Raw genomic sequence first — 20,159 nt, forward strand, 5'->3', positions numbered from 1 at the left:
ATTTTAATCTGAAAAGATCACCGAAGCATCGTACGTGTGCTTCTTTCATCATATAAACAAAAAGCCCCCAGAGCAACACGCATCACTCTGTTGTGGTGGTGTGTAAAGACAACACTTTCTGGAACTCCTTGGATGAGAAAGTAAACTCTTAAATAATGACATGTTTTTTTAAATTTTCAGTGGTTCTTTCAACAACTAAAAGTTATTTGGTGTAAGATTCTTAACTGTGCAATAGGTCTTACAGACTCTTAAATGGCTGGCCAGCCAACAGAGGCAGTACATTTCACTAATGACTTTCCAACGGTCTTTAATTCTCCATTTAGGAGGAAAGGAAATGTCAGGGCCGATGGAAAGGTTAATGTGACTTTCACCCGCTAATAATCGTCAGAGAACAATGAAATTAAAAGCATTCCTTTATTCACTGGTCACATACATCCTGTAAACATACATTTACCCGTTGATAATGCAGTGACTTCCCAATTAGATATTTAATTTCAAATTAAAGCAATGAAGTTAATGAAACAGATTGGTGGAGCTATAAAGGGTGCACTCCAAGCAAGGGAATAATTTTGCTCGGTCTGGAAAGAACATTTCTTCAATGTAAATGTTCAGCTGATTAAAAAATGATCATAAACCTTTGCATGAAAAATGAGAACAACCATTGCAAAATAAACGCGAACTGATTAAGTTTAAATGATGTAGTAAATTAGAGATGAAGCTTTCTCTGCACAAACTTATTCAAAGAAACGTGAGATAAAGGACTGTTTTGGGGTCATAATTAAAGATTTTGAATTCCAGGAGTATGCTTCTGAATAGATTCAGAAGCAAAAATCCTACTCACTAAACTGACCTGGACCCGGATATCAATTCAATTCTGTTATGGTGTATGCCAGTCCAGAGAAATTGCCAATAATGTTAAAAATATATTCAGTCATTCATTCATTCATCTTCCGAACCGCTTTATCCTCGCTAGGGTCACGGGGGGTGCTGGAGCCTATCCCAGCCGTCTTCGGGCAGTAGGCGGGGGACACCCTGAATCGGTTGCCAGCCAATCGCAGGGCACACAGGGACAAACAACCATGCACGCCCACACTCACACCTAGGGACAATTTGGAGTGTTCAATCAGCCTGCCATGCACGTTTTTGGAAAGTGGGAGGAAACCGGATTACCCGGAGAAAACCCACGCAGGCCCGGGGAGAACGTGCAAACTCCACACAGGGAGGCCGGAGCCGGTACCTCTGCACTGTGAAGTCGACATGCTAACCACTGGACTACCGGACCGCCCAAAATATATTCATATAGTATAAAATACTTGTCATTTTTCAGTAATGTTACTTGTTATGTATTACAATGGAGTCCTGACTTTTCGCTTTGACTATTGAGGTCTCCCTTCAGCTTGTGTTCAGCAAACAGATTCGGTGGTTGCCGCCACGACAGGCAGCGACCACCTTACAGACGGCTCTGTGAGGGAGTACCGTTGTTGGAGGACCAGGGAACATGTTCCACTTGGATTTAATTTCCCCCCGCCTCGTCTCGTTCTGCTGAAGGTGGGAGTTGAAACTCTTTCTGACAGGGGACTCATTCCCACCAGACCGTCACAACATGTTTGGGTCTGCCAGGTCCGACAGAATCTTGCCCTACCATTGGAGCAAACACACCCCACGTGGTGATTAGTTGACAGCTCCGCCACTCTCTCTTTACCTCAGTGTCCAAAATATGCAGCCGCATGTTGGATGACGACCATGTTGATCATTGAACTGCGGCCTCCCTCCGGTTACTCCCTCAATCTGTTCGGGGACTTCAGTGCTCACATGAGCGATGGCAGTGAGCCCAGGAAGGATGTAGTTGGGGGGAACGCTCACACACCAGCTCGGGCTCCTTCAGAAAGATGACATGACATGTCATTAGTCAGCTTCTGTGAATTGGAGCGCCACCCAGTTTTCTGCGCACCTGCCCTCTTTGGCCCCTCCCACAAGTGGTAAGCCCATTTAGTTTTGTGTCTTGTAGCTTGTACAATTCCTGTCTGTAATAATAAATATTTTGCTCCTATGGTTTTAAAAGTTTCAACACAAGGCTGTCAAATATTTGTAATAAAAACTGAAATTGTAATTGTTGAGAACTGTTTCTGCATACTCTACATCAGGGGTGTCCAACCTTTTTTGACCGAAGATCTACTTTTCAATCAACCAGCCTCCTATGATCGACCCGTTATCGCACACGCGCACATCCGCATACACTTACACACGCATGCCATGATGAGCAGCAGTCATAACGGCCCCTAAGATGAACGAAACAGACAAATAAAGTAGACACAAGAGTTTGTGGGTTTGTGAAAAGGAAATCACTGTCTAACCTTCACCGAGACCTGACACGGAGGTATGGGACATTTGTTAACTATCGTAGCTTGCTTCTCTCGGCCCTCCAGATTCCCATTCTTTGCCATTTCTCTCGGTGAATTGTACATGAAACAAACTGAATGAGAATAATAACAATAAAAGATATAGCTTAACGGCTATGATCGCAAGCTGTTCCAGACTGCTAACAACTTGCGCTGATACAGGTCACGTGCCACCGTAGGTTCAAGGTGACCGGCTTTTTAATTTAACTTTGTTTTTAAATACTTTTTGTGAAACTGAGGGTGCAGTATCTACGAAAACAAAAATATATCATTCATAACAAGCACACGGACACACAAATTCTTTTCCCCTCCGCTATAACCCTCGCGATCGACGTATTGAGCACCCCTGGTCCACATGGGCAGGGCTAGTGCTCAGAATTAAGCTATTATTCATGTGACATGCATAAAACTTGACATAGAATGCAAAAATGAAACCTGAACTTGACGTTTGTGTGCTTGTGTGTGTGGGGGTGGGGGGGTGCGCACATTAACAGAGACCAATAAAATTGCTGAATGCTTCAAGAAAACCACTTAATTATGTGGAACGAAAGAGCAATTAAAAAATATTGTCTGACATAAACTGGTCCGTGGGACCCCTGGTATAAGGCATAGTCATGAGTATGAATGAATGAACGGTTTCCGAATTCAAGAACACAGGGCTTATCACAATATTTATTATGCTTAGTTATTACTGATACTTATTAGTCAACATTCAGGGCGATCTGGTGGTCGACTCGTTAGCGCGTCAACCTCACAGTGCAGAGATGGAGGGTTCAATTCCAGCTCCGGCCTCCCTGTGTGGAGTTTGCAATGTTCTCCCCGTGCCTGCATGGCTTTTCTCCGGGTACTCCGGTTTCCTCCCACATTCCAAAAACATACATGGCAGGCTGATTGAACACTCTAAATTGTCCCGAAGTGTGAGTGTGAGTGCGGATGGTTGTTCGTCTCTGTGTGCCATGTGAATGGCTGGCAACCGGTTCAGGGCGTCCCCTGCCTCTTGCCCGAAGACAGCTGGGGTAGGCTCCAACACCCCCCGCGACCCTAGTGAGGATTAAGCGGTTCGGAAAATGGATGGATGGATGGAGCTTGCATGCGGGGATTCCACAAAGCCAAGAACTATTACGCACATGCAATTCTCAAAGCTTGACACTCATCAAAACCACAGACACAAGTACAGCAAAAACAACTCATCTTTGGCCCATTTTTGTGACATTTTGATCAAAATGTCCATCATACAGTGAGACACATGACTTTTTTTTTTCAAACATAAGATTTTACACTCACACACATACACAAACACACACACACACACACGCATATACTGTGTGTGTGTGTGTGTGCGTGCATGTGTGTATACATATATATTTATATATATCAGCCATCTCATTACTTCTGTGTCCCGAATCCTAGAAGCGTAATTTTCCCGCGGGACGCACAGTTCCAAATAATGTGCGTTTTTGGGATGCAAGGAAATTTCTCAGTCAAAACAAAAAAAAAAACCATGGCAAATCTTTTTTTTCCAGCAACTTACGCAGTTTGACCATCGCCGCCATTGTTGTTTTGGTCTCGTGCTAAGTAATCTCGCGTGACGAGATTTCCGTTCTAGCGAGACGAGATTGGCGAAATTGGGCTTCACCTCGCGGGAAGCAGACGATTGCCAAGTTGTGTAACGTTAAAACAAGTGTTTGCGAAAGTTTATTGCGGAGATATCACAGAGGAAGCAGCTAAAGTTGGATGGTTTTTTTCGATCATATGTTGACTTTGAGAAAGCCTTGCATCATTGGAAGTATAGTAAAGAGAGGAGAATTTATGAACTCAAAGACTGAACCATCGGATGAAATAAGAACCTATTTCTCAGCAAATCTTGCATGCCTGAATTATTAAAATTTTGCAGCATTGGTTTATAAGGAATAAACCTATTATCAATGTATATTGTTGTTGTTTGTGTTATTATCATATGGCCAGGAAGCTTGAGGGTTCTGCGCAGTATCCTTGCTGTTCCCAGCACTGCGCTTTTCTGGACTGAGATGTCCGATGTTGTTCCCGGGATCTGTTGCAACCACTCATCTAGTTTGGGGGTCACTGCCCCGAGTGCTCCGACCACCACAGGCACGACTGTCACCTTTACCTTCCAGGCTCTCTCCAGCTCCTCTCTGAGCCCTTGGTATTTCTCCAGTTTCTCGTGTTCCTTCTTTCTGATGTTTCCATCACTTGGGACCGCTACATCCACTACGACGGCTTTCCTCTGCCCTTTATCTATGATCACAATATCCGGTTTGTTCGCCATTACCATCTTGTCAGTCTGGATCTGGAAGTCCCACAGGATCTTCGCTCGGTCATTTTCCACCACCTTCGAGGTGTTTCCCATTTTGACCTTGGGGTTTCCAGTCCATACTCCGCACAGATCACACAGGTCACAAACAGGCCACCACAAAGTATGTTTACAGCGCATCTTTGAACTGTTGTGAACTGAACTGAACCAGGAAGCAGTGTGTGTTTGTGCGTGTGCGTCAGTGTTGTGTCCAAGGACCGGCAACGCGAGGCCAAGGCCAAGGCCAAGGACTTGACTCCGAGGCCAAGGCCAAGGACCAAGGACTGATTTTGAAGCTGAGGTCTAGCCGAGGACATGTATAAAACAATGCAATCATACCACTTGGCAGGTCTTCATGATTTGCAACAGCCCTCCATCATAACCCTTTGCACTCCCTAACGCTTGAATGAAGTGTTTTTATTCAAAGAGTAGAACAGTCAGGGTACGTGTTATTTATACTGAGAAAAATAATAAAATCATATGGTATACATTTATGAATTAATGTTTTAGTGCAGTAGTTTCTTAATATGAAGTAAATCAACACTCAACAGGCATGACATGGCACGGAACACAAGTTGAGAAATGACTTTGCATAGAAGTCAATCACTGAGTGCAGAAAAAGCGGTAATCTCTTAGTGATAATTTTACAGTTTACCGGCAGCGAGTCCCAGGGACTCGCTGATCAGAAAAGTATGAGTGCCATTATGGATTGAGAGAGTCCCAAATTTCGAATTCTGAAAGGGTCTACTTATTCAATTGCATATGATAATAACACAAACAACAACATATCTTTATAAAGATATAAAGATAAGCCACCCTATCTTTATCTGTGAATGCAAAAAAAAACAACAACACTGAAAACAAAACAAAACAAAAGTAAATTAGAAGAAAGACACTCACACACCACACCACACCACAAACACACATACAGGCACAGTGAAATCGCGTTGATCACACAGTCAACTTGTGTGCGGTGACTTTTATGGTTAAACTATTTTTCGGTACCGTTAAAATGACGCCACGGAAACGACACGCTACCGGTAACGATTGTTACCGTGAAATCCTCAGGCTTGCCGTAGTTTTTTGTTTTTTGTTTGTTTGTTTTGACTGAGAAATTTCCTTGCGTCGCAAAAACGCACATTATTTGGAACTGTGCGTCCCGTGGGAAAATCATGCGTCTAGGACGCGGGACGCAGAGGTAACGAGTTGACTGAATCTCTAAACACTGTCTGAATACTACAATTATTACCACTACCACTAATACTACATTAATTAATTTAATACCTTCAACATCCCAATAATAATAAATAATTAATTCAACCATGATTTTACACTATTTATTGTCAATATTCATTATTCCAAACATGAGAAAGCATTCAGCAAACATAACTGGAATCGAGCAAAAGGACTCCAAATCCCAACGGCCAAACCCGGAAGTGAAGTGCCGACATTATTGACTCCAACTGTAACGCAAATTACTTGGTTCAAACAAACATTCTAGTGCGACCGCACAAACGTGACGACTGTGCAAAAATAACTAAATAAAAGACACCACTTTTACAGAAAGGCTTTACACGCTATTTAAACTGCCGATCGCGAACGGAACGAACCGTGATTGAAACTAACTGTGATGCCGCTCTGTCCAGGTTGCACTGTCTGTCACCTGTCAGTGTCAGCCCCGCCCCTCTTAAAGCGCCAGCTCAATTTATCAATATGGGTTTCCCTGGATGGATTTTGTTTGATTTCTTCACGATTTTTCGCTTTCCTCGGGCCCACACTATTCCTGTGGACGAAGGATTAGAGGCTCGAATCTCTTGTTGTGTCCGAGGACCGGCAACCCGAGGCCAAGGCCAAGGCCAAGGACCAAAGAACTTGACTCCGAGGCCAAGGACCGGCTCGAGGAACACATCACTGGTGTGCGTGTGCGTGCGTGCGTGTGAGTGTGTGTGTGTGTGTCAGAGAGAGAGAGAGACAGAGAGTGTCACTGTCTCTTGTTCTGTCACTCCCTTTCTCTGTCTCGCTCGCGACTCCAAACTGAACTGAAGACACCCACTTAAGCACCCACTAAAGAACTCACCACCTTTTTGATTTTAAATATTCCCTCCCCCTCTTCGCTATTGCTCAGCTCTCAGCACCCCTCCTCCTTCTTTCCCCTCCCACGCTCCCAACCAGCCTCCTTACCTCCCACTCGCTTTGCTCCCGAGTCTGTCTCTGCACTTCTCTTCAGTCAAGGAGAAACTAATTGGAGGGAAGAATAATAAGTAGGAGCAAATTAAAAGTTTACTCACAGGATGCCACAAAAAGGTAGGCCCGCGCAACCTTTCCTTTGATTCTCACTTTTTCTTTCTTCAGCTCTTGCCAATGTGCACCCGTCAGACTGTACTTCGGAGTCAGTTGAAATGGAGCGCCTTTTTGAGGGGGAATTTGAAGATGATAATATATATGCTACAAAATTGAAAATGCAGATTTGTAGGACCGTGTTCACATTTTGTCTCTTCGAAATGGAAACTTTTTTTTCTTTAAAACGAAGCTGGGATTTTGCTTGATTTTGTCTCCACTAATTGTACCATTCCCAGAACTGACCTAAAATGTCGAAACATATACGTTACCTTCTCCGAGATTATCCAAATAGAATAAATCATCCACTCAAGTAATATTTTATTTCTCCTCCCACACAGTTGTTTGTGACTCGTTTTACGAAACAAAACTAATCTACAAAATTATTTCCTCTAATTCATGGTCGGTACCCGTTTTGTGTGATTTTTGGAAGAGCTTTCTGAGTTGTTGAAACGATGAAGAATTAGGGAAGAGAGAGTTTATTTTAGGGGGGGGGCACTATTTACTTTCCAATGAAGTTGTTCATGACAGCACAATCCAGCCGACATTCGGGGAGGAACTCCATCATCCCATGCACGTCTGAATTTGGGGGGGGTGGGGGGGGGGGAAATCCCATTCAAAATGGATGTAACAGAATCAATTGTCCAATTAACATAGCGTTCATGACGCCTTCATAATGACGTATGTCATCCGATCTCCACTTGAACATGCGTGAAATACGCGCTTTTGTGTGTAGAGAGGATAGGGAACCGCTCCCAAGTGTTCTAATGAAGATACGCCACGTGCACAAACAAGTCTGAATGCGCGTGGGACCACCTGAGCCCCTCACGTCACAGACACAGCGAAACACACCTGTTTGTCACGAAGGCGGCTTTCTGTTGAGTTATTCTTTTGCAAAAGAATAATGTAATGTCGTGAATAAATGTCGCCTACTTTACCACACCTGAGTCTGTTGCTTTTCTCTTTTAGGTTGTTATTTTTAAATACAGTACAGCGAGGCAATTATTTTTTGGGCGGTGTATATCAGTGTCGTAGTCGCGATCGTATTCTTTGAAGCACCCAAGAACCTAAATATCAAAATGCAAAGCGTTGTCAAGATGGACTGAGTGCCTTTATAGCCCCGCCGACACAAGAACCATTCAAATTTAAATAAATAAAAAATAAGCATGACCGTAAACGGTGTTTAAAGCAAAGTCACTTGATGCAGCATGCAGCGTTATCATACCTGTCAACTTTTCGGAGCGCCAACCTGTATAAACTACCAAAAAAATCCTTATAAAGAGCAAAAAATCCTTATAACATACCAAAGCATTTTATATGTCAAAATAACGGCAGAAAAAACCCCACGAAATTTTCAATGATATTTATTGTAGATCTCCATAATACAATGTCTGGTTAATGTCTAATCATCATTCTACTTAGTGGCATTACTGTGTTCAGAGTGGTATTCCTGCGTTACTTTTTTCACCAACTCCAAATGCTGACCCATCAGCTCGAAGTTACAGCATCCATTCATATTTACTTTGGAAATGAAAGCATTCGAGTAGACTAGCACCAGTCTGGGCAAAAGCAAACGGAACTACCTGTTGGGGGCGGGGGGGGGGGGGGGGGACGCAAATATTCAGAATCCGTATGATTTGTGCGATACGGCCATATACTGTACGTAAGATTCACCACAAAATCCGTATGAACTATGGCTAAACCGTATGAGTTGACAGGTATGCGTTATAGGCCTATTTCCACTTTCACTGGAAAGAAACAGGGCCTACGTGTACTTGTAATATAAACAGCATGAAATGGTTTTTGTTTTTTTTGTTTTTTTAACAAAACGGATAGTGTGTAGCGGGGCAAGATACATTTTACCCACATTACAATGTAGTCATTATTATTCTTTTTATTGTTATTATGATTATTATTTTATTACGTGCTCCCGTTCCACATGGGCTCTCGCCACTTTGTATTTTGGCTAAGCCTCTTTTTTGAGAGAGGAGCAGTGAGTTTTATTATTAATTTACTCACAGCAGAAGTATTGCCATTGTCCCAAAGTTCATTCCACCATTTTCTAAACCACTGAGGCTTAGGGTCTTGACAAATAATAATAATAATAATAATCATCATCGTCATCATCACCATCATAATCATCATCATTATTATTATTATTATAAATAGTGGTAGTAGTTGCAGCAGCAGGAGTAGTGAAGTACTGTTGTAAAAGTGGAGCCAATAGATCCCCCCCCCCCCCCCCCCTGTCCCTTCTCTTCATATCAGCACGTTCAAAGCGGCTGAATGAAACGTTTATATTTGTCATCAGTGTGTTGAACGGAACTCCATTATAGTGGTCAAACTGAGCTCCCCGCCGCGGTGTTGTGTTGCTGTTTTTGAACGAGCCGCAACTAACGAGGCAAAGACAGCAAAATCCCGCCGACACACAAAGGCGGCCGGCCGCGGAGCTCCGGCTTCTCTGCCGGGACTCTTTGTCCTCTTTCATAGGATGGAAGGTGCTGTGCAGTCGGGACGAGGTGCCCGCTGCCGGCCTGTGTCTGCCTGGAGCTGCTTCGGGTTCATTATGCTCGTTAGTTCGTTAGTGACGAGCGCCTCGAGAAAAGAGAATCGCTTTGAAGTTGACGCGATTCTTCAACCAAGTGGAGAACACTTTAGTTGAGGATACATCGAGGAGGCGATCAGTGCTTGAGATATCCTCACAACAATTTATAGTCTACATGGTTACATTTTAGCAGCGTTGGTAAATAGAGATTGTGTTTACAAGCGGAAGCTAAAAAACGGAATTGGTCGTATTCTTATCATTCTTCTTCTTCCCCTTCTTCTTCTTCTTCTTATTATTGATGTTGTTATTATTATGTAGTGTAAGAAGCAGCCGGTATGCTTTTGTCGTTTCAAACAAACAATGAAATGCAGCTGTACATTTTTTTTTTTAAATAAAACGCTCCTCTGTCTTACCAATTTGTTTAGAGTCTGCCACACCATCCTCAGCTATTGATGGGGTTATCTCGTGGACACAAAACGTTTAAAGAAAAAAAGAAAAAAATAGCTCAACATAAATGACAACCCCCTTGAAAAGTACGTTTTTCTGTTTGTAATATTTTTTTAGAGAACACAATTACAATTTTATCTGTAGATGGATTCTCTTCAATCAGAACATTTACATATAAAATGATACTGATGTGTATTCATTTTCGCAATACTGAATGGAAAAATCTGTGTGTGTGTGCGCGCGCGCGCGCGTGAACCGCACATGAACCCGACATCGGCTGTAAACAAGGACCTGTATTTGTGGGACTAGTTGCAGTACATTTATTATACCATGGAAAATATTGACTCTCTATGTATTACAAAATACAGAATAAACACATATACTGAATATTCACATTACAAAATAAGTGACAGAATATTTAAAATATATCGAACATAAATACTATCCCAGTTTTTTTTCATTTTGCAGTTTGTACTGTATGCCGAAACTATTGACATAGTTCCGCAAGCTTATGCACTTTTGTAATATTTGAGTCATTATTGATGACAGTTTTCTTGTACAACTTATTTGGCTGTACAAATGTTTCCCAAACTTGATTTTTCCATGGGACCTATTTTACAACTCCCACAAACTATATCTCAAGGCACAGTGAAACATTTTGCACAAAATGGTGACAAAAGTTAAACGGCGTTTATTTGTTCTCGACGTCACCCGCAAATGCAGTTTGTCCATTAATTGAAGTCAATAAATAATTGTTTTCGCAATCAAGTGGAAATTGACATTTTCCCACCGCACATTAAGGCTTCACGGCACGCTGGTGTCGAATCACTGTTTCAATGCAATTTATTTCAGCAGTGATATCTGCTGTTTTATTGAAATACACAATTAAAATGTTTATTATTTCATCCGTTGCATTTTCATGCATTTCACAGCACTGAAACTTTTCACTCGACACTTCACGTCAAGTAATTGATCTGATTACTAATCATGAGTTTGTAACACTCCCCAAACTATTTATAACGTTGTCAAATCAAAATATGGAAAATGACAAAACCACTTTCAAGTGATTCTTTTTGCTCAACTTCTTTTTCCTTCCTTCCCTCTCAATTATTTGATGAACTCTTGACCAGAATTTGATGCTCTACTGTTTGCCTCATTTATCAGCTATCATGCCAAAGATGACAGAGCTGCGCACGCTCTCCATGACGACCAAGTGAAAGATGTTTTCTGTTTGGACAGATTACAGAAGTCAAACAAGATGGGAGACCGGAGTTGCCTCCATCATGCAGAACAGTAAGTTTTTTTTTCAGATTATCATTGCCTCTTTTTTTTTTTTGAACCCGTTGGTCAGCATTTACCATTCGAAGCGGTATGTTGACTCTTTTCATGAGACCCGGAGTCAGATTTTCGACACAAACGACGTCAACAATTTGAATTTCTGAGGTCGACAGTAGGAATGAATGTACTTCAATTTACATGCATCATCCATGCTTTTAACACTGAAGGTGCGCTGATGATTCCGCGTCCTTGTTCATCCTTTCCGTAATCTGTTCCACAGCGCTGCAGTTGATATCCCAGATGTTAAGAGCAAAGGAACAACTACTATTCTTTGAGGCGCAATTCCACGTTTCATTCTGATAGCAATGCATTTTCATTGAAATGTGTCGGATGGATAACATTGAACCGTCCCCCTTTTGACTCATCAAAAACAAAGAGAACAGCACAGTGTTGTGCATTGGCTTGCACTCGTACATATTCGATTTTCACCTTTACATGTGGATTTTTCAAGCTTTTTTTCCCCTGTATTTGAACCGCACTGTAGAAAAATAATTTTGGGTGAACTCAATATGTCAAGGGTAACAAAGTGATCACATTTTAAGTTGGACAATTCGACCACATGCTTTTGTTTTGCTATTGGGCATATTTTGTGCATTTCACAACCCCTCCACCCCCAAAAAAGAAAAAAAACAAACAACAGTTTTGAGAATGGTTGTCACTTTTATTGAGCCACAATTTAAACATCAAACTAAAAACTTGCTTTATTGCACAAATAACTAACATTGTTGCCATAAATGTCACTCACTTGTATTTGAAAGTTTTTCCAACTGAAATGACCGTTTTAGGCCAAAGATACAAATTGTCTTTTTAACAGGGTGCCCACTCTCAGGTTACCAGCCCTTACAGACTGAACTGGTTTGCTCATTTTCATCCCTGAAGGGGGAAATTCTGTTTACATTCTGATGTATATTTTTGATGTTGCACACCACACGGAAGCAGATTTCACACGCACAAAGAGAAAAATATGAGCTTAGCGTGAAAAATGTTCCTTACTATACCTATGAAAGCCAATATAAATAGATGTGTGGGTGCGTGAAAAGAGCCCTTCAAATCTATCCACTGGGAATAATTACTCTACCTATTTTAAGGGGAATGAATCTGAATTGCCGTTCAAATTCAATGAGTTGATTCAAAGTGAAACCAGCAGTGGTCCCGGGGGCAAGGCCTCATTCGGATTGTGTGCAGCATGCATGTGGGTGTAGGAGGACCCACACGCTCATGTGTTTTTGAATGGGAGGGTGTTTTTTTTTTAAGGGGGCGGGGGTAGGTGGGAATAGACAGATTCGCAAAGGGAGTGCAGCCAAATCGACGCCATATGTCTGTCTATTAATTATATGTCAGGAAGCAAAAAAAGGGTTGCTCCTATGGGAAATGATACTGTGATTAAAATTTTTGCTGCAAGATGATCACACTTCAACACAGCGTAAACATGGTGTGTGAGGACAGGTTAGACTGTGAGAAGCGACCCACCCCCCCCCAGATAAGTCAACCAAGGATTCTGGCTCACAGTTAGGAGAGATGTTTCTATCTTCAACACACTGAAAAGTATGAAGCATTTCTCGAGCAACAATAAAAGAATAATTTGGACAAAAATAATGCGAACCGTGTTTTTAATACAGGACTTCAATCCATTAGAGCACAGATGTCAAACTCAAGGCCCGGGGGGCAAATCTGGCCCGCCATATCATTTTATGTGGCCCTCCGAAAGACAATCATGTGTATCAACTCCCATGACCTTGCTAAAATCTGTACCAAAATGTCAAATTTTCAGGTGTAAAAAATAACGTAATTTTGCAATCATTTTGGCCCCCTGTTTACACTCACTTGAACAATAACTGACACACTATTATAGTTGACTTAACTGATTTCAAAACGAAAAATCCATTCACTTGTGTACAAGTAATCATACGATGAGACGGGTAAACATTTTTGTGGTTTCACTCTCATAAGGGCTCTCTGAAGGAAGACGTACCTTTAAAGTGGCCCACGACAAAAAATGCGTTTGACACCCCTGCATTAGAGGAAAAATGTCAACTCAATTTGGGGCTTTTAACAGTTTACATGAACCTTTCTTTGTTGGAAAGGTTTTCTGAATTTGAACTGAAAAAAAAAATATGCCAGACAAGAACTGAAAATCACAATGTCCCTAATCCAAGGTTTCCTAATTTATAGTTTGAAAAGCTCATACTGAAACTACACCCTCAGAAGTTCAACTGTTTTCAAGCGAAGATTATGTTTTTGGTGCCTACATATATAAAATCACTGCTGGTTTCGCAGTTTACTTGCCTGATTTCATGCAGGCAGTGTGGGTTCAGTTGCCAATCAGCGGTGGAGCCCTGTGAATGACGGATGACCTGTCCATGACGTCGTATGCTCTTTGCCCAACCACCTGGGATCGAGCTTTGATGCCTGTGAATGGACGAATGGGCTGCACGGTGCAGTCGAGAGCTTTCACGGAGCCTCATTTGACAGCTGTGTGCGTATATGTAAATTTCGTATATGTTCTGGTTGATGATCTATAATATATTAATGCCTGATGAAAAAATCTGCAATATGCTTTCCCCCTTACTAAGCCATTAACAGACAATAGACAGTTGATTAATTGTACGGTAAATCCCGACTTAACCTGCCCCGTGTGGCAGCGCAATACCACACTTTGTAGTCAAGTGGCAGACAGAGCATTAGGCTTCATCCAAACAATTGGACTTCCCCCCTTTCCTGTGTTCGACCAGAATTCAACTCATTAATTAAAGCTGTGTTCATCAAGCGGGCAGACGGGGGTGGGAGGGTCGTGGATAAAAGGTGAGTAATTTAATGAGGTTACTGAGCATACAGTCACTAAACAGGTCTTTAAAAAGGTTAACAGCACAATACAATGTCAGAGTACCACAAGGCACAATTGAAAGCTATCACCATTTTTTGACACAGCACTGAAAATTAGATTGTTGAAAAATGAAATCAGAGCGCAGTGTTGCATGTGTGTTGCGGTAGTGAAGCATTATTCACAGCACAGCACAGGGTACAAAGGACAAGTGAGGGCCCAGTGAAAATGAAGATTTCACTTTTACAAAAAGAAAGTACCGTGCTGGAAATACAACTGTTAAAAAAATTTTAAAAAACACTGCCTGAGCCAAAACGTTTTAAATGCAGATGAGACCAAGCTCGTAGTGTGTTGTTTTTACAAGATCTGGGAACTAGCCACTTGATATTTCAGTGTTTTATACTCTTGGTGGAAAGGAGTTGAGGGTTGATCACTATTCCAAATACCTGGCATACTGGTTGATGAATGGTGCCATTTTAAGGCATTTACTGTGTCTTGTGAAAAAGCCGAGGCTACAACTAAGTTATTCTTTTAGAAACAAGTTGTGAGCTGTTGTTAGAAACAAGATGGTGAGAAGATGCCTGAGGGATGGAGGAAAAGTGTGCCGGTGCACATTTTCAAGAACAAGGTGTGCAAGGTGCAGAGTTGCCGTCATGAAATTGATGAGCCACACAATAAAGTTATGGGAAAGAGCAGCGGAAGCTCTAATCAGGACAAAAGTGAGTTGAGTAGTTGTGAACAATAGTATGCTTTCATGCTGACAAAGAGGACTACAGATGCATGATTTGCCTTGAGGGTGTTGATGGAGAGGTACGGCGAAAGTTAGAAGGATCTGCATTGTCTGCCTTTGACAGAGTACCCAGAGAGGAACTTTGGTATTCCTTGAGGAAATCTGGAGTTAGACCTTCGTGAGACAGGTTAGTTTTACCCTACTGATAATGTGTTGTCGCAATAGCAATCTTGCTCATTACGAGAGGAACCGCAGGTTCAGACATTTGGTGTATGTGCTTGGCTGAGGAGCCAATGGTGCGAGGCTACCATCTGCGGGATTATGACTGAACGCCTCTAAGTCAGATTCCCGCCGAGACGCGCCGATACCGTAGCGCCGCCCCCGGTTGGTCAAGGTTAGCGGGCGGGGGGGAGCGCGACCCCCCCCCCCCCCCCCGGCCGCGCGGAACGCCGTTCGACACTGGGCTGGGGTGCGCCCGGATGATGGGTGCCCCCTCTCCGGTTTATCACACCGCATGTTTGTGGAGAGCATGGTGCTAAATGACTTGCAAACGACCACATTCTAAAATATTCTAAAATAATACAGAATATGTATGAGCGTGGCAGTGGTGTGTTGTGCTGTAGATGTCATCGAGGAGTTTAAGGTGGTGGTGAAACTGCATCAGGGATCATCTCTCAGCCCCTTCCTCTTTGCAAGAGTGATGGATTGGCTGACAGATGACTGGCCTCCCCATGGAACCTGATGTTCGCAGACGACATTGTGCTGGGCAGTGAAACCAGGAGGCAGGTGGAGGAACATTTAGAAAGGTGGAGGCATGCTCTAGAAAGGAGAAGAATGAAGATGAGCAGAAGTAAGATAGCCTCTATGCAAAAGCGTGTGTGTTGTTGCTCCCGTCCAGTTTGTTATTTAAACTGACACCCAGGTACTTAAAAGTTGAGACTCTCTCAGTGTTTATTCCCTGGATGTCCAAGGATGCCAGTGGAAAGGGATGGCTCCTGCCAACATCCCCCACCAACTCTACATTTTTACCAGTGTTTCTATGGAGGTGATATATCTGGCACCATTCTACAGAGCATTGTGTAGGTTCTTGGGCCTCCTGTTTGTAGTCGTCAATGATGAGGCCGACATTGGCAGCGCCATCAGAGAACTTTGACTGACTGCTGTAGCTGAGGTCCACTGTGTACAGCAGGGTTGTCAAACTCATTTCACATTGTGGGCCACATACGGACTCAGTAGATGTCAAGTGGGCCGAACCATTAACATTATACCATATTGTGCTATGAATCACCAAAATATCATGTCTTTCCTTTGTTTTGGTCTCAAGAAGCATTGATTGGCGCTTTCATATCATTTGCTGTGTTGGGTCTATCTCAGTGACAGACTGAGACTGCTGTTTTCTTCCCCGATCAAAACAATGTTGTCTTCTACTGTGATCAAAACATTAAAATATTCATTCTGTGTCTTTAATGCATTTTTTTTCACTTTTAAATGATCCCGCGGGCCGGATCAAACCTCCTTGGGGGCTGGTTCCGGCCCGCGGACCGTATGTTTGACACCACCGATGTACAGGGTGAAAAGGAAAAGAGCTAGCACAGTTCCATCTGGTCCCCTGGTGCTGCAGAGAAGCATGTCAATATTGCAGTCCTATCGGTTGGTGGGGTAATCACTCATGGAGAATGGAGAATGAGCTGATCAGGGTCTCGGTGCACTATTTCATCCCTCAGAAGACCACAGAGCTTGCCAAAGTCAACAAAGTTTTGATCGAACTCAAACAAGGACGATCAGTGATAATTTTACATCATGGGACTCATACTTTTCTGATCAGCGAGTCCCAGGGACTCGCTGATCAGAAAAGTATGAGTCCCATGATGCATTTAGAGAGTCCCAAATTTCGAATTCTGAAATGGTCTACTTATTCAATTGCATATGATAATAACACAAACAAAAACATATACATACAATTATAAACAAATGCTGCAAAAATTAAAATAATTCAGCAGGCCTGCGAGATTTCGGAAATTCACGGTAACCGTTTTTCGGTTTCGTCGGATTACCCAATGGGAAACAAATTTTGGGTTCCGTAAACGTTCATCATGGGAACCCATTTTTCTATTTTGACTGATATTCATAATCAAGAATTCTGAAACTCAAAAGTATAATGTTTCAAGGGTAAATGTTTGAAAACTATGCGTTAACGATGAACATTACATTGGCAGCTGTGTACTCCAGGTTTATTCAAAAAAATAAATGGATCAAAACATGGTGTACTCATACGGCATCATGATTGAAGCATACCACAAAATCAGTGTATTTTTTTCCAATCTCACACTGCAAAGATTACAGGTAATTTACTGGTAATCATTAATACAGGTAAGTATTGATGTGACTTGACATCCTCTTCCCAAAATGATGCATGTGTAATCTACTATCAATTTGACGAAAGAATCTACCACACGTCATCGTTAGTTCTACCAACAGTTAACATGAGCATAACCACCCCTTGTGACGAATGTTTTATTCCTAAAGTTACCATGCTACAACCAGTAAATTATACAATCACCAATACTGTTTCATAATATTCTCATAGCGATTAGCCTATAGATCTAATGACCAACTTGCCTCGTAATCGTGCCTCTCGTCGTATCTTTCTCTAGTGTTCTGTGCATACGTCACAGGTGAGTTTAGTGATACGCCCTTCGGACGTATTCATACAAAAAATCAGACTGGCATTCCCATTTCTCAAATGTCGTAATTAGTAGACCTTTGTGAGTTTTTTTCGCCACCATCTCAAACTGTCATCCGTGCGATTCATCAGTTTGTGGACTAAAATAGCAACCCGCATGCGCACATAACGGAAACAAACCAAACGAAAAAAAATTAGAAGAAACACACTTCACACACCACAGCACAAACACACATACAGGCACAGTGAAATCGTGTTGATCACACAGGACAGATTTGATCGCATACAGTCAACTCGTGTGCAGTGACTTTTATGGGTAAACGATTTGTCGGTACTGTCAAAATGACGCCACAGAAACGACTCGCTACCGGTTACAATCTTTACCGTGAAATCCTTAGGCCTGCCGTAATTTTTTTTGTTTGTTTGTTTTGACTGAGAAATTTCCTTGCGTCCCAAAACCGCACATTATTTGGAACTGTGCGTCCCGCGGGAAAATTATGTGTCTTGGACGCGGAACGCAGAGGTAACGAGATGGCTGGATGATTGGCTAGTTTATAGGCAAGAACTTGGACCAAATAGAAATAAAGTCATATTTCATTTTTACAAGATATTTGTGGTTTGGTCACACTGATTTGCTGTATCACTTTATGGTGAGCAGGCAGTGCCACTCTGAAGGCATACACAGGCTGTACTTGGCTCTTCCCTGGCTTGAGGGTACTGAGCCAGGTTTGAGCCCACAAGTGCGGACCTTTCTTGCAAAAAGGTCTACAATATGAACCAATTCAACTTTTCCTGTTTGCTGGGAATTATGTGACCAGTGACGAATGTGTCCGGGTTGCTGATTACGTTCTGGTGTCCCTTGAAAAAGCTGAAGGCACATTGGCCTATGTAGGCACATCGTAAATGGTGGCCAATCTTCATACACGGCTATTCGAATCACGTGTGGAAGCATCTTCCATTTAAAATGGGAAAGATAAATCGGCACAGTGGTTGACCGGTTAGCATGTCGGCCTCACAGTGCAGAGTTCAATTTTGGCTGCGGCCTTCCTGTGTACCATATTTTCCGCACTAAAAGACACACTGGATTATGAGGCGCACCTTCAATGAATGGCTATTTTGTAAATTGTTTTCATACATTGGACGCTTCGCATTATAAAGCGCAATCTACAATGCCTCCACTATATGGTGCTACGCTCCTTCCATTCGACTCGAGAGGCGTCCGTTCAACTCGAGAGGCGTTCATGGCCGCCTCTGAAAAACGTAAATTAACTATTACTGTACTTAAATGAAACTACGAAAATTGAAAATAAAGCATCAAAACAGAAAATCATAAAATAAATTCTATATCCCCCCGAGAGAATTTATTTTTTGATTTCCTCGCTTGATTTTCTTTGTGGTTTCATTGAAGTAATAATTAATTTACGTTTTTCGGAGGCGGCCATGAACGCCTCTCAAGTGGAACAGAAGAGAGACGGACAAAGACGTACAGGACCTGTATTTGTTGAGACTGTGAAAACCATGAATAACTTCTGCGTTTAAAAATAATAATAATAAAACCACAACCATGGCGCTCCTTTTTTCAACAAATACAGCGTGCGTAACATGCTGTTGGTTCAGTGAACTGTGTCGCTGCTTTATTCAATAAGTGTGTAGCTCCGAAAAAAGGAGAGCTGTGGTGTTAATTTTTTAAAACAGTCTCAACAAATACAGGTACGTCTTTGTCCGTCTCCGTGCATTCTTCCGGTCAACTCGAGAGGCGTTCATGACCGCCTCCAAAAAACGCATTGGCATTTCGTTGATCGTAGCTCCAACAGTACGATCAGATGTCAGTCGTAGTTATTTATTCCTTTGTTGTGTATTAGTTTTACAAGTGATGTACAAATGAGTACAAATGATGAAATCACAAGATAAATTCTGTAGGGGGGTGGGCTATAGAATTATTTTGTGATATCCTCGCTTGCTTTTCAGTTTTGATGTATTATTTTCAATTTCTGTAGTTTCATTCATTCATTCATTATCATTAGTTTATGTTTTTCGGAGGCAGTCTTGAACGCCTTTCGAGTCGAACGGAAGAAGGCACGGAGACAGACAAAGACGTACCTGTATTTGTTGAGACTGTTTTAAAAAATTAACACCACAGCTCTCCTTTTTTCGGAGCTACACACTTATTTAATAAAGCAGCGACACAGTTCACTGAACCAACAGCAAGTTACAATATTGGAAGCATGCCTCCAGGAAGGAGCCATCTTGGGAATCAATGTATTACCGTAATGACCATACACAAGATGCACCGGATTTTAAGGCGCTCGGTGAGCTTTTAAGAAAATGGAAGACTTTTTGGTGCGCCGTATAGTGCGGAAAATACGGTAAATGGTGACCAATCTTTATACACGGCTGTTAGAATCTTGTGTGGAAGCATCTTCCATTTAAAATTGGAAAGATAAATTGGCACAGTGGTTGACTGGTTAGCATGTCGGCCTCACGCTGCAGAGTTCGATTTTGGCTGCGGCCTAGTTTCCTGTGTGGAGTTTGCATGTTCTCCCTGCGC

At 42.2% G+C, this 20,159-nt stretch overlaps 1 protein-coding gene across 2 annotated transcripts in view; it reads left to right on the forward strand.

Annotated features, from left to right (window-relative positions):
* Positions 1–6,913: 6,913 nt before the first annotated feature.
* Positions 6,914–20,159, forward strand: part of pax6a (paired box 6a) — a 40,655-nt gene continuing 27,409 nt past the window's right edge. Inside the window, exons 1-2 of one of the 2 annotated variants that reach the window (XM_086109796.1) lie at positions 6,914–7,014; positions 11,204–11,332. In XM_086109796.1, coding sequence (XP_085965922.1) covers positions 11,260–11,332 — 73 coding nt within the window. In that variant the 5' untranslated portion in view covers positions 6,914–7,014; positions 11,204–11,259. The remainder of the gene's footprint in view (positions 7,015–11,203; positions 11,333–20,159) is intronic. The other variant, XM_086109797.1, reaches the window with a different exon arrangement.

The sequence above is a fragment of the Hippocampus guttulatus genome, chromosome 4 (assembly GCF_054856545.1).
Source record: "Hippocampus guttulatus isolate MCC_2025c chromosome 4, RoL_Hgut_1.0, whole genome shotgun sequence".
NCBI classification, from domain to species: domain Eukaryota; kingdom Metazoa; phylum Chordata; class Actinopteri; order Syngnathiformes; family Syngnathidae; genus Hippocampus; species Hippocampus guttulatus.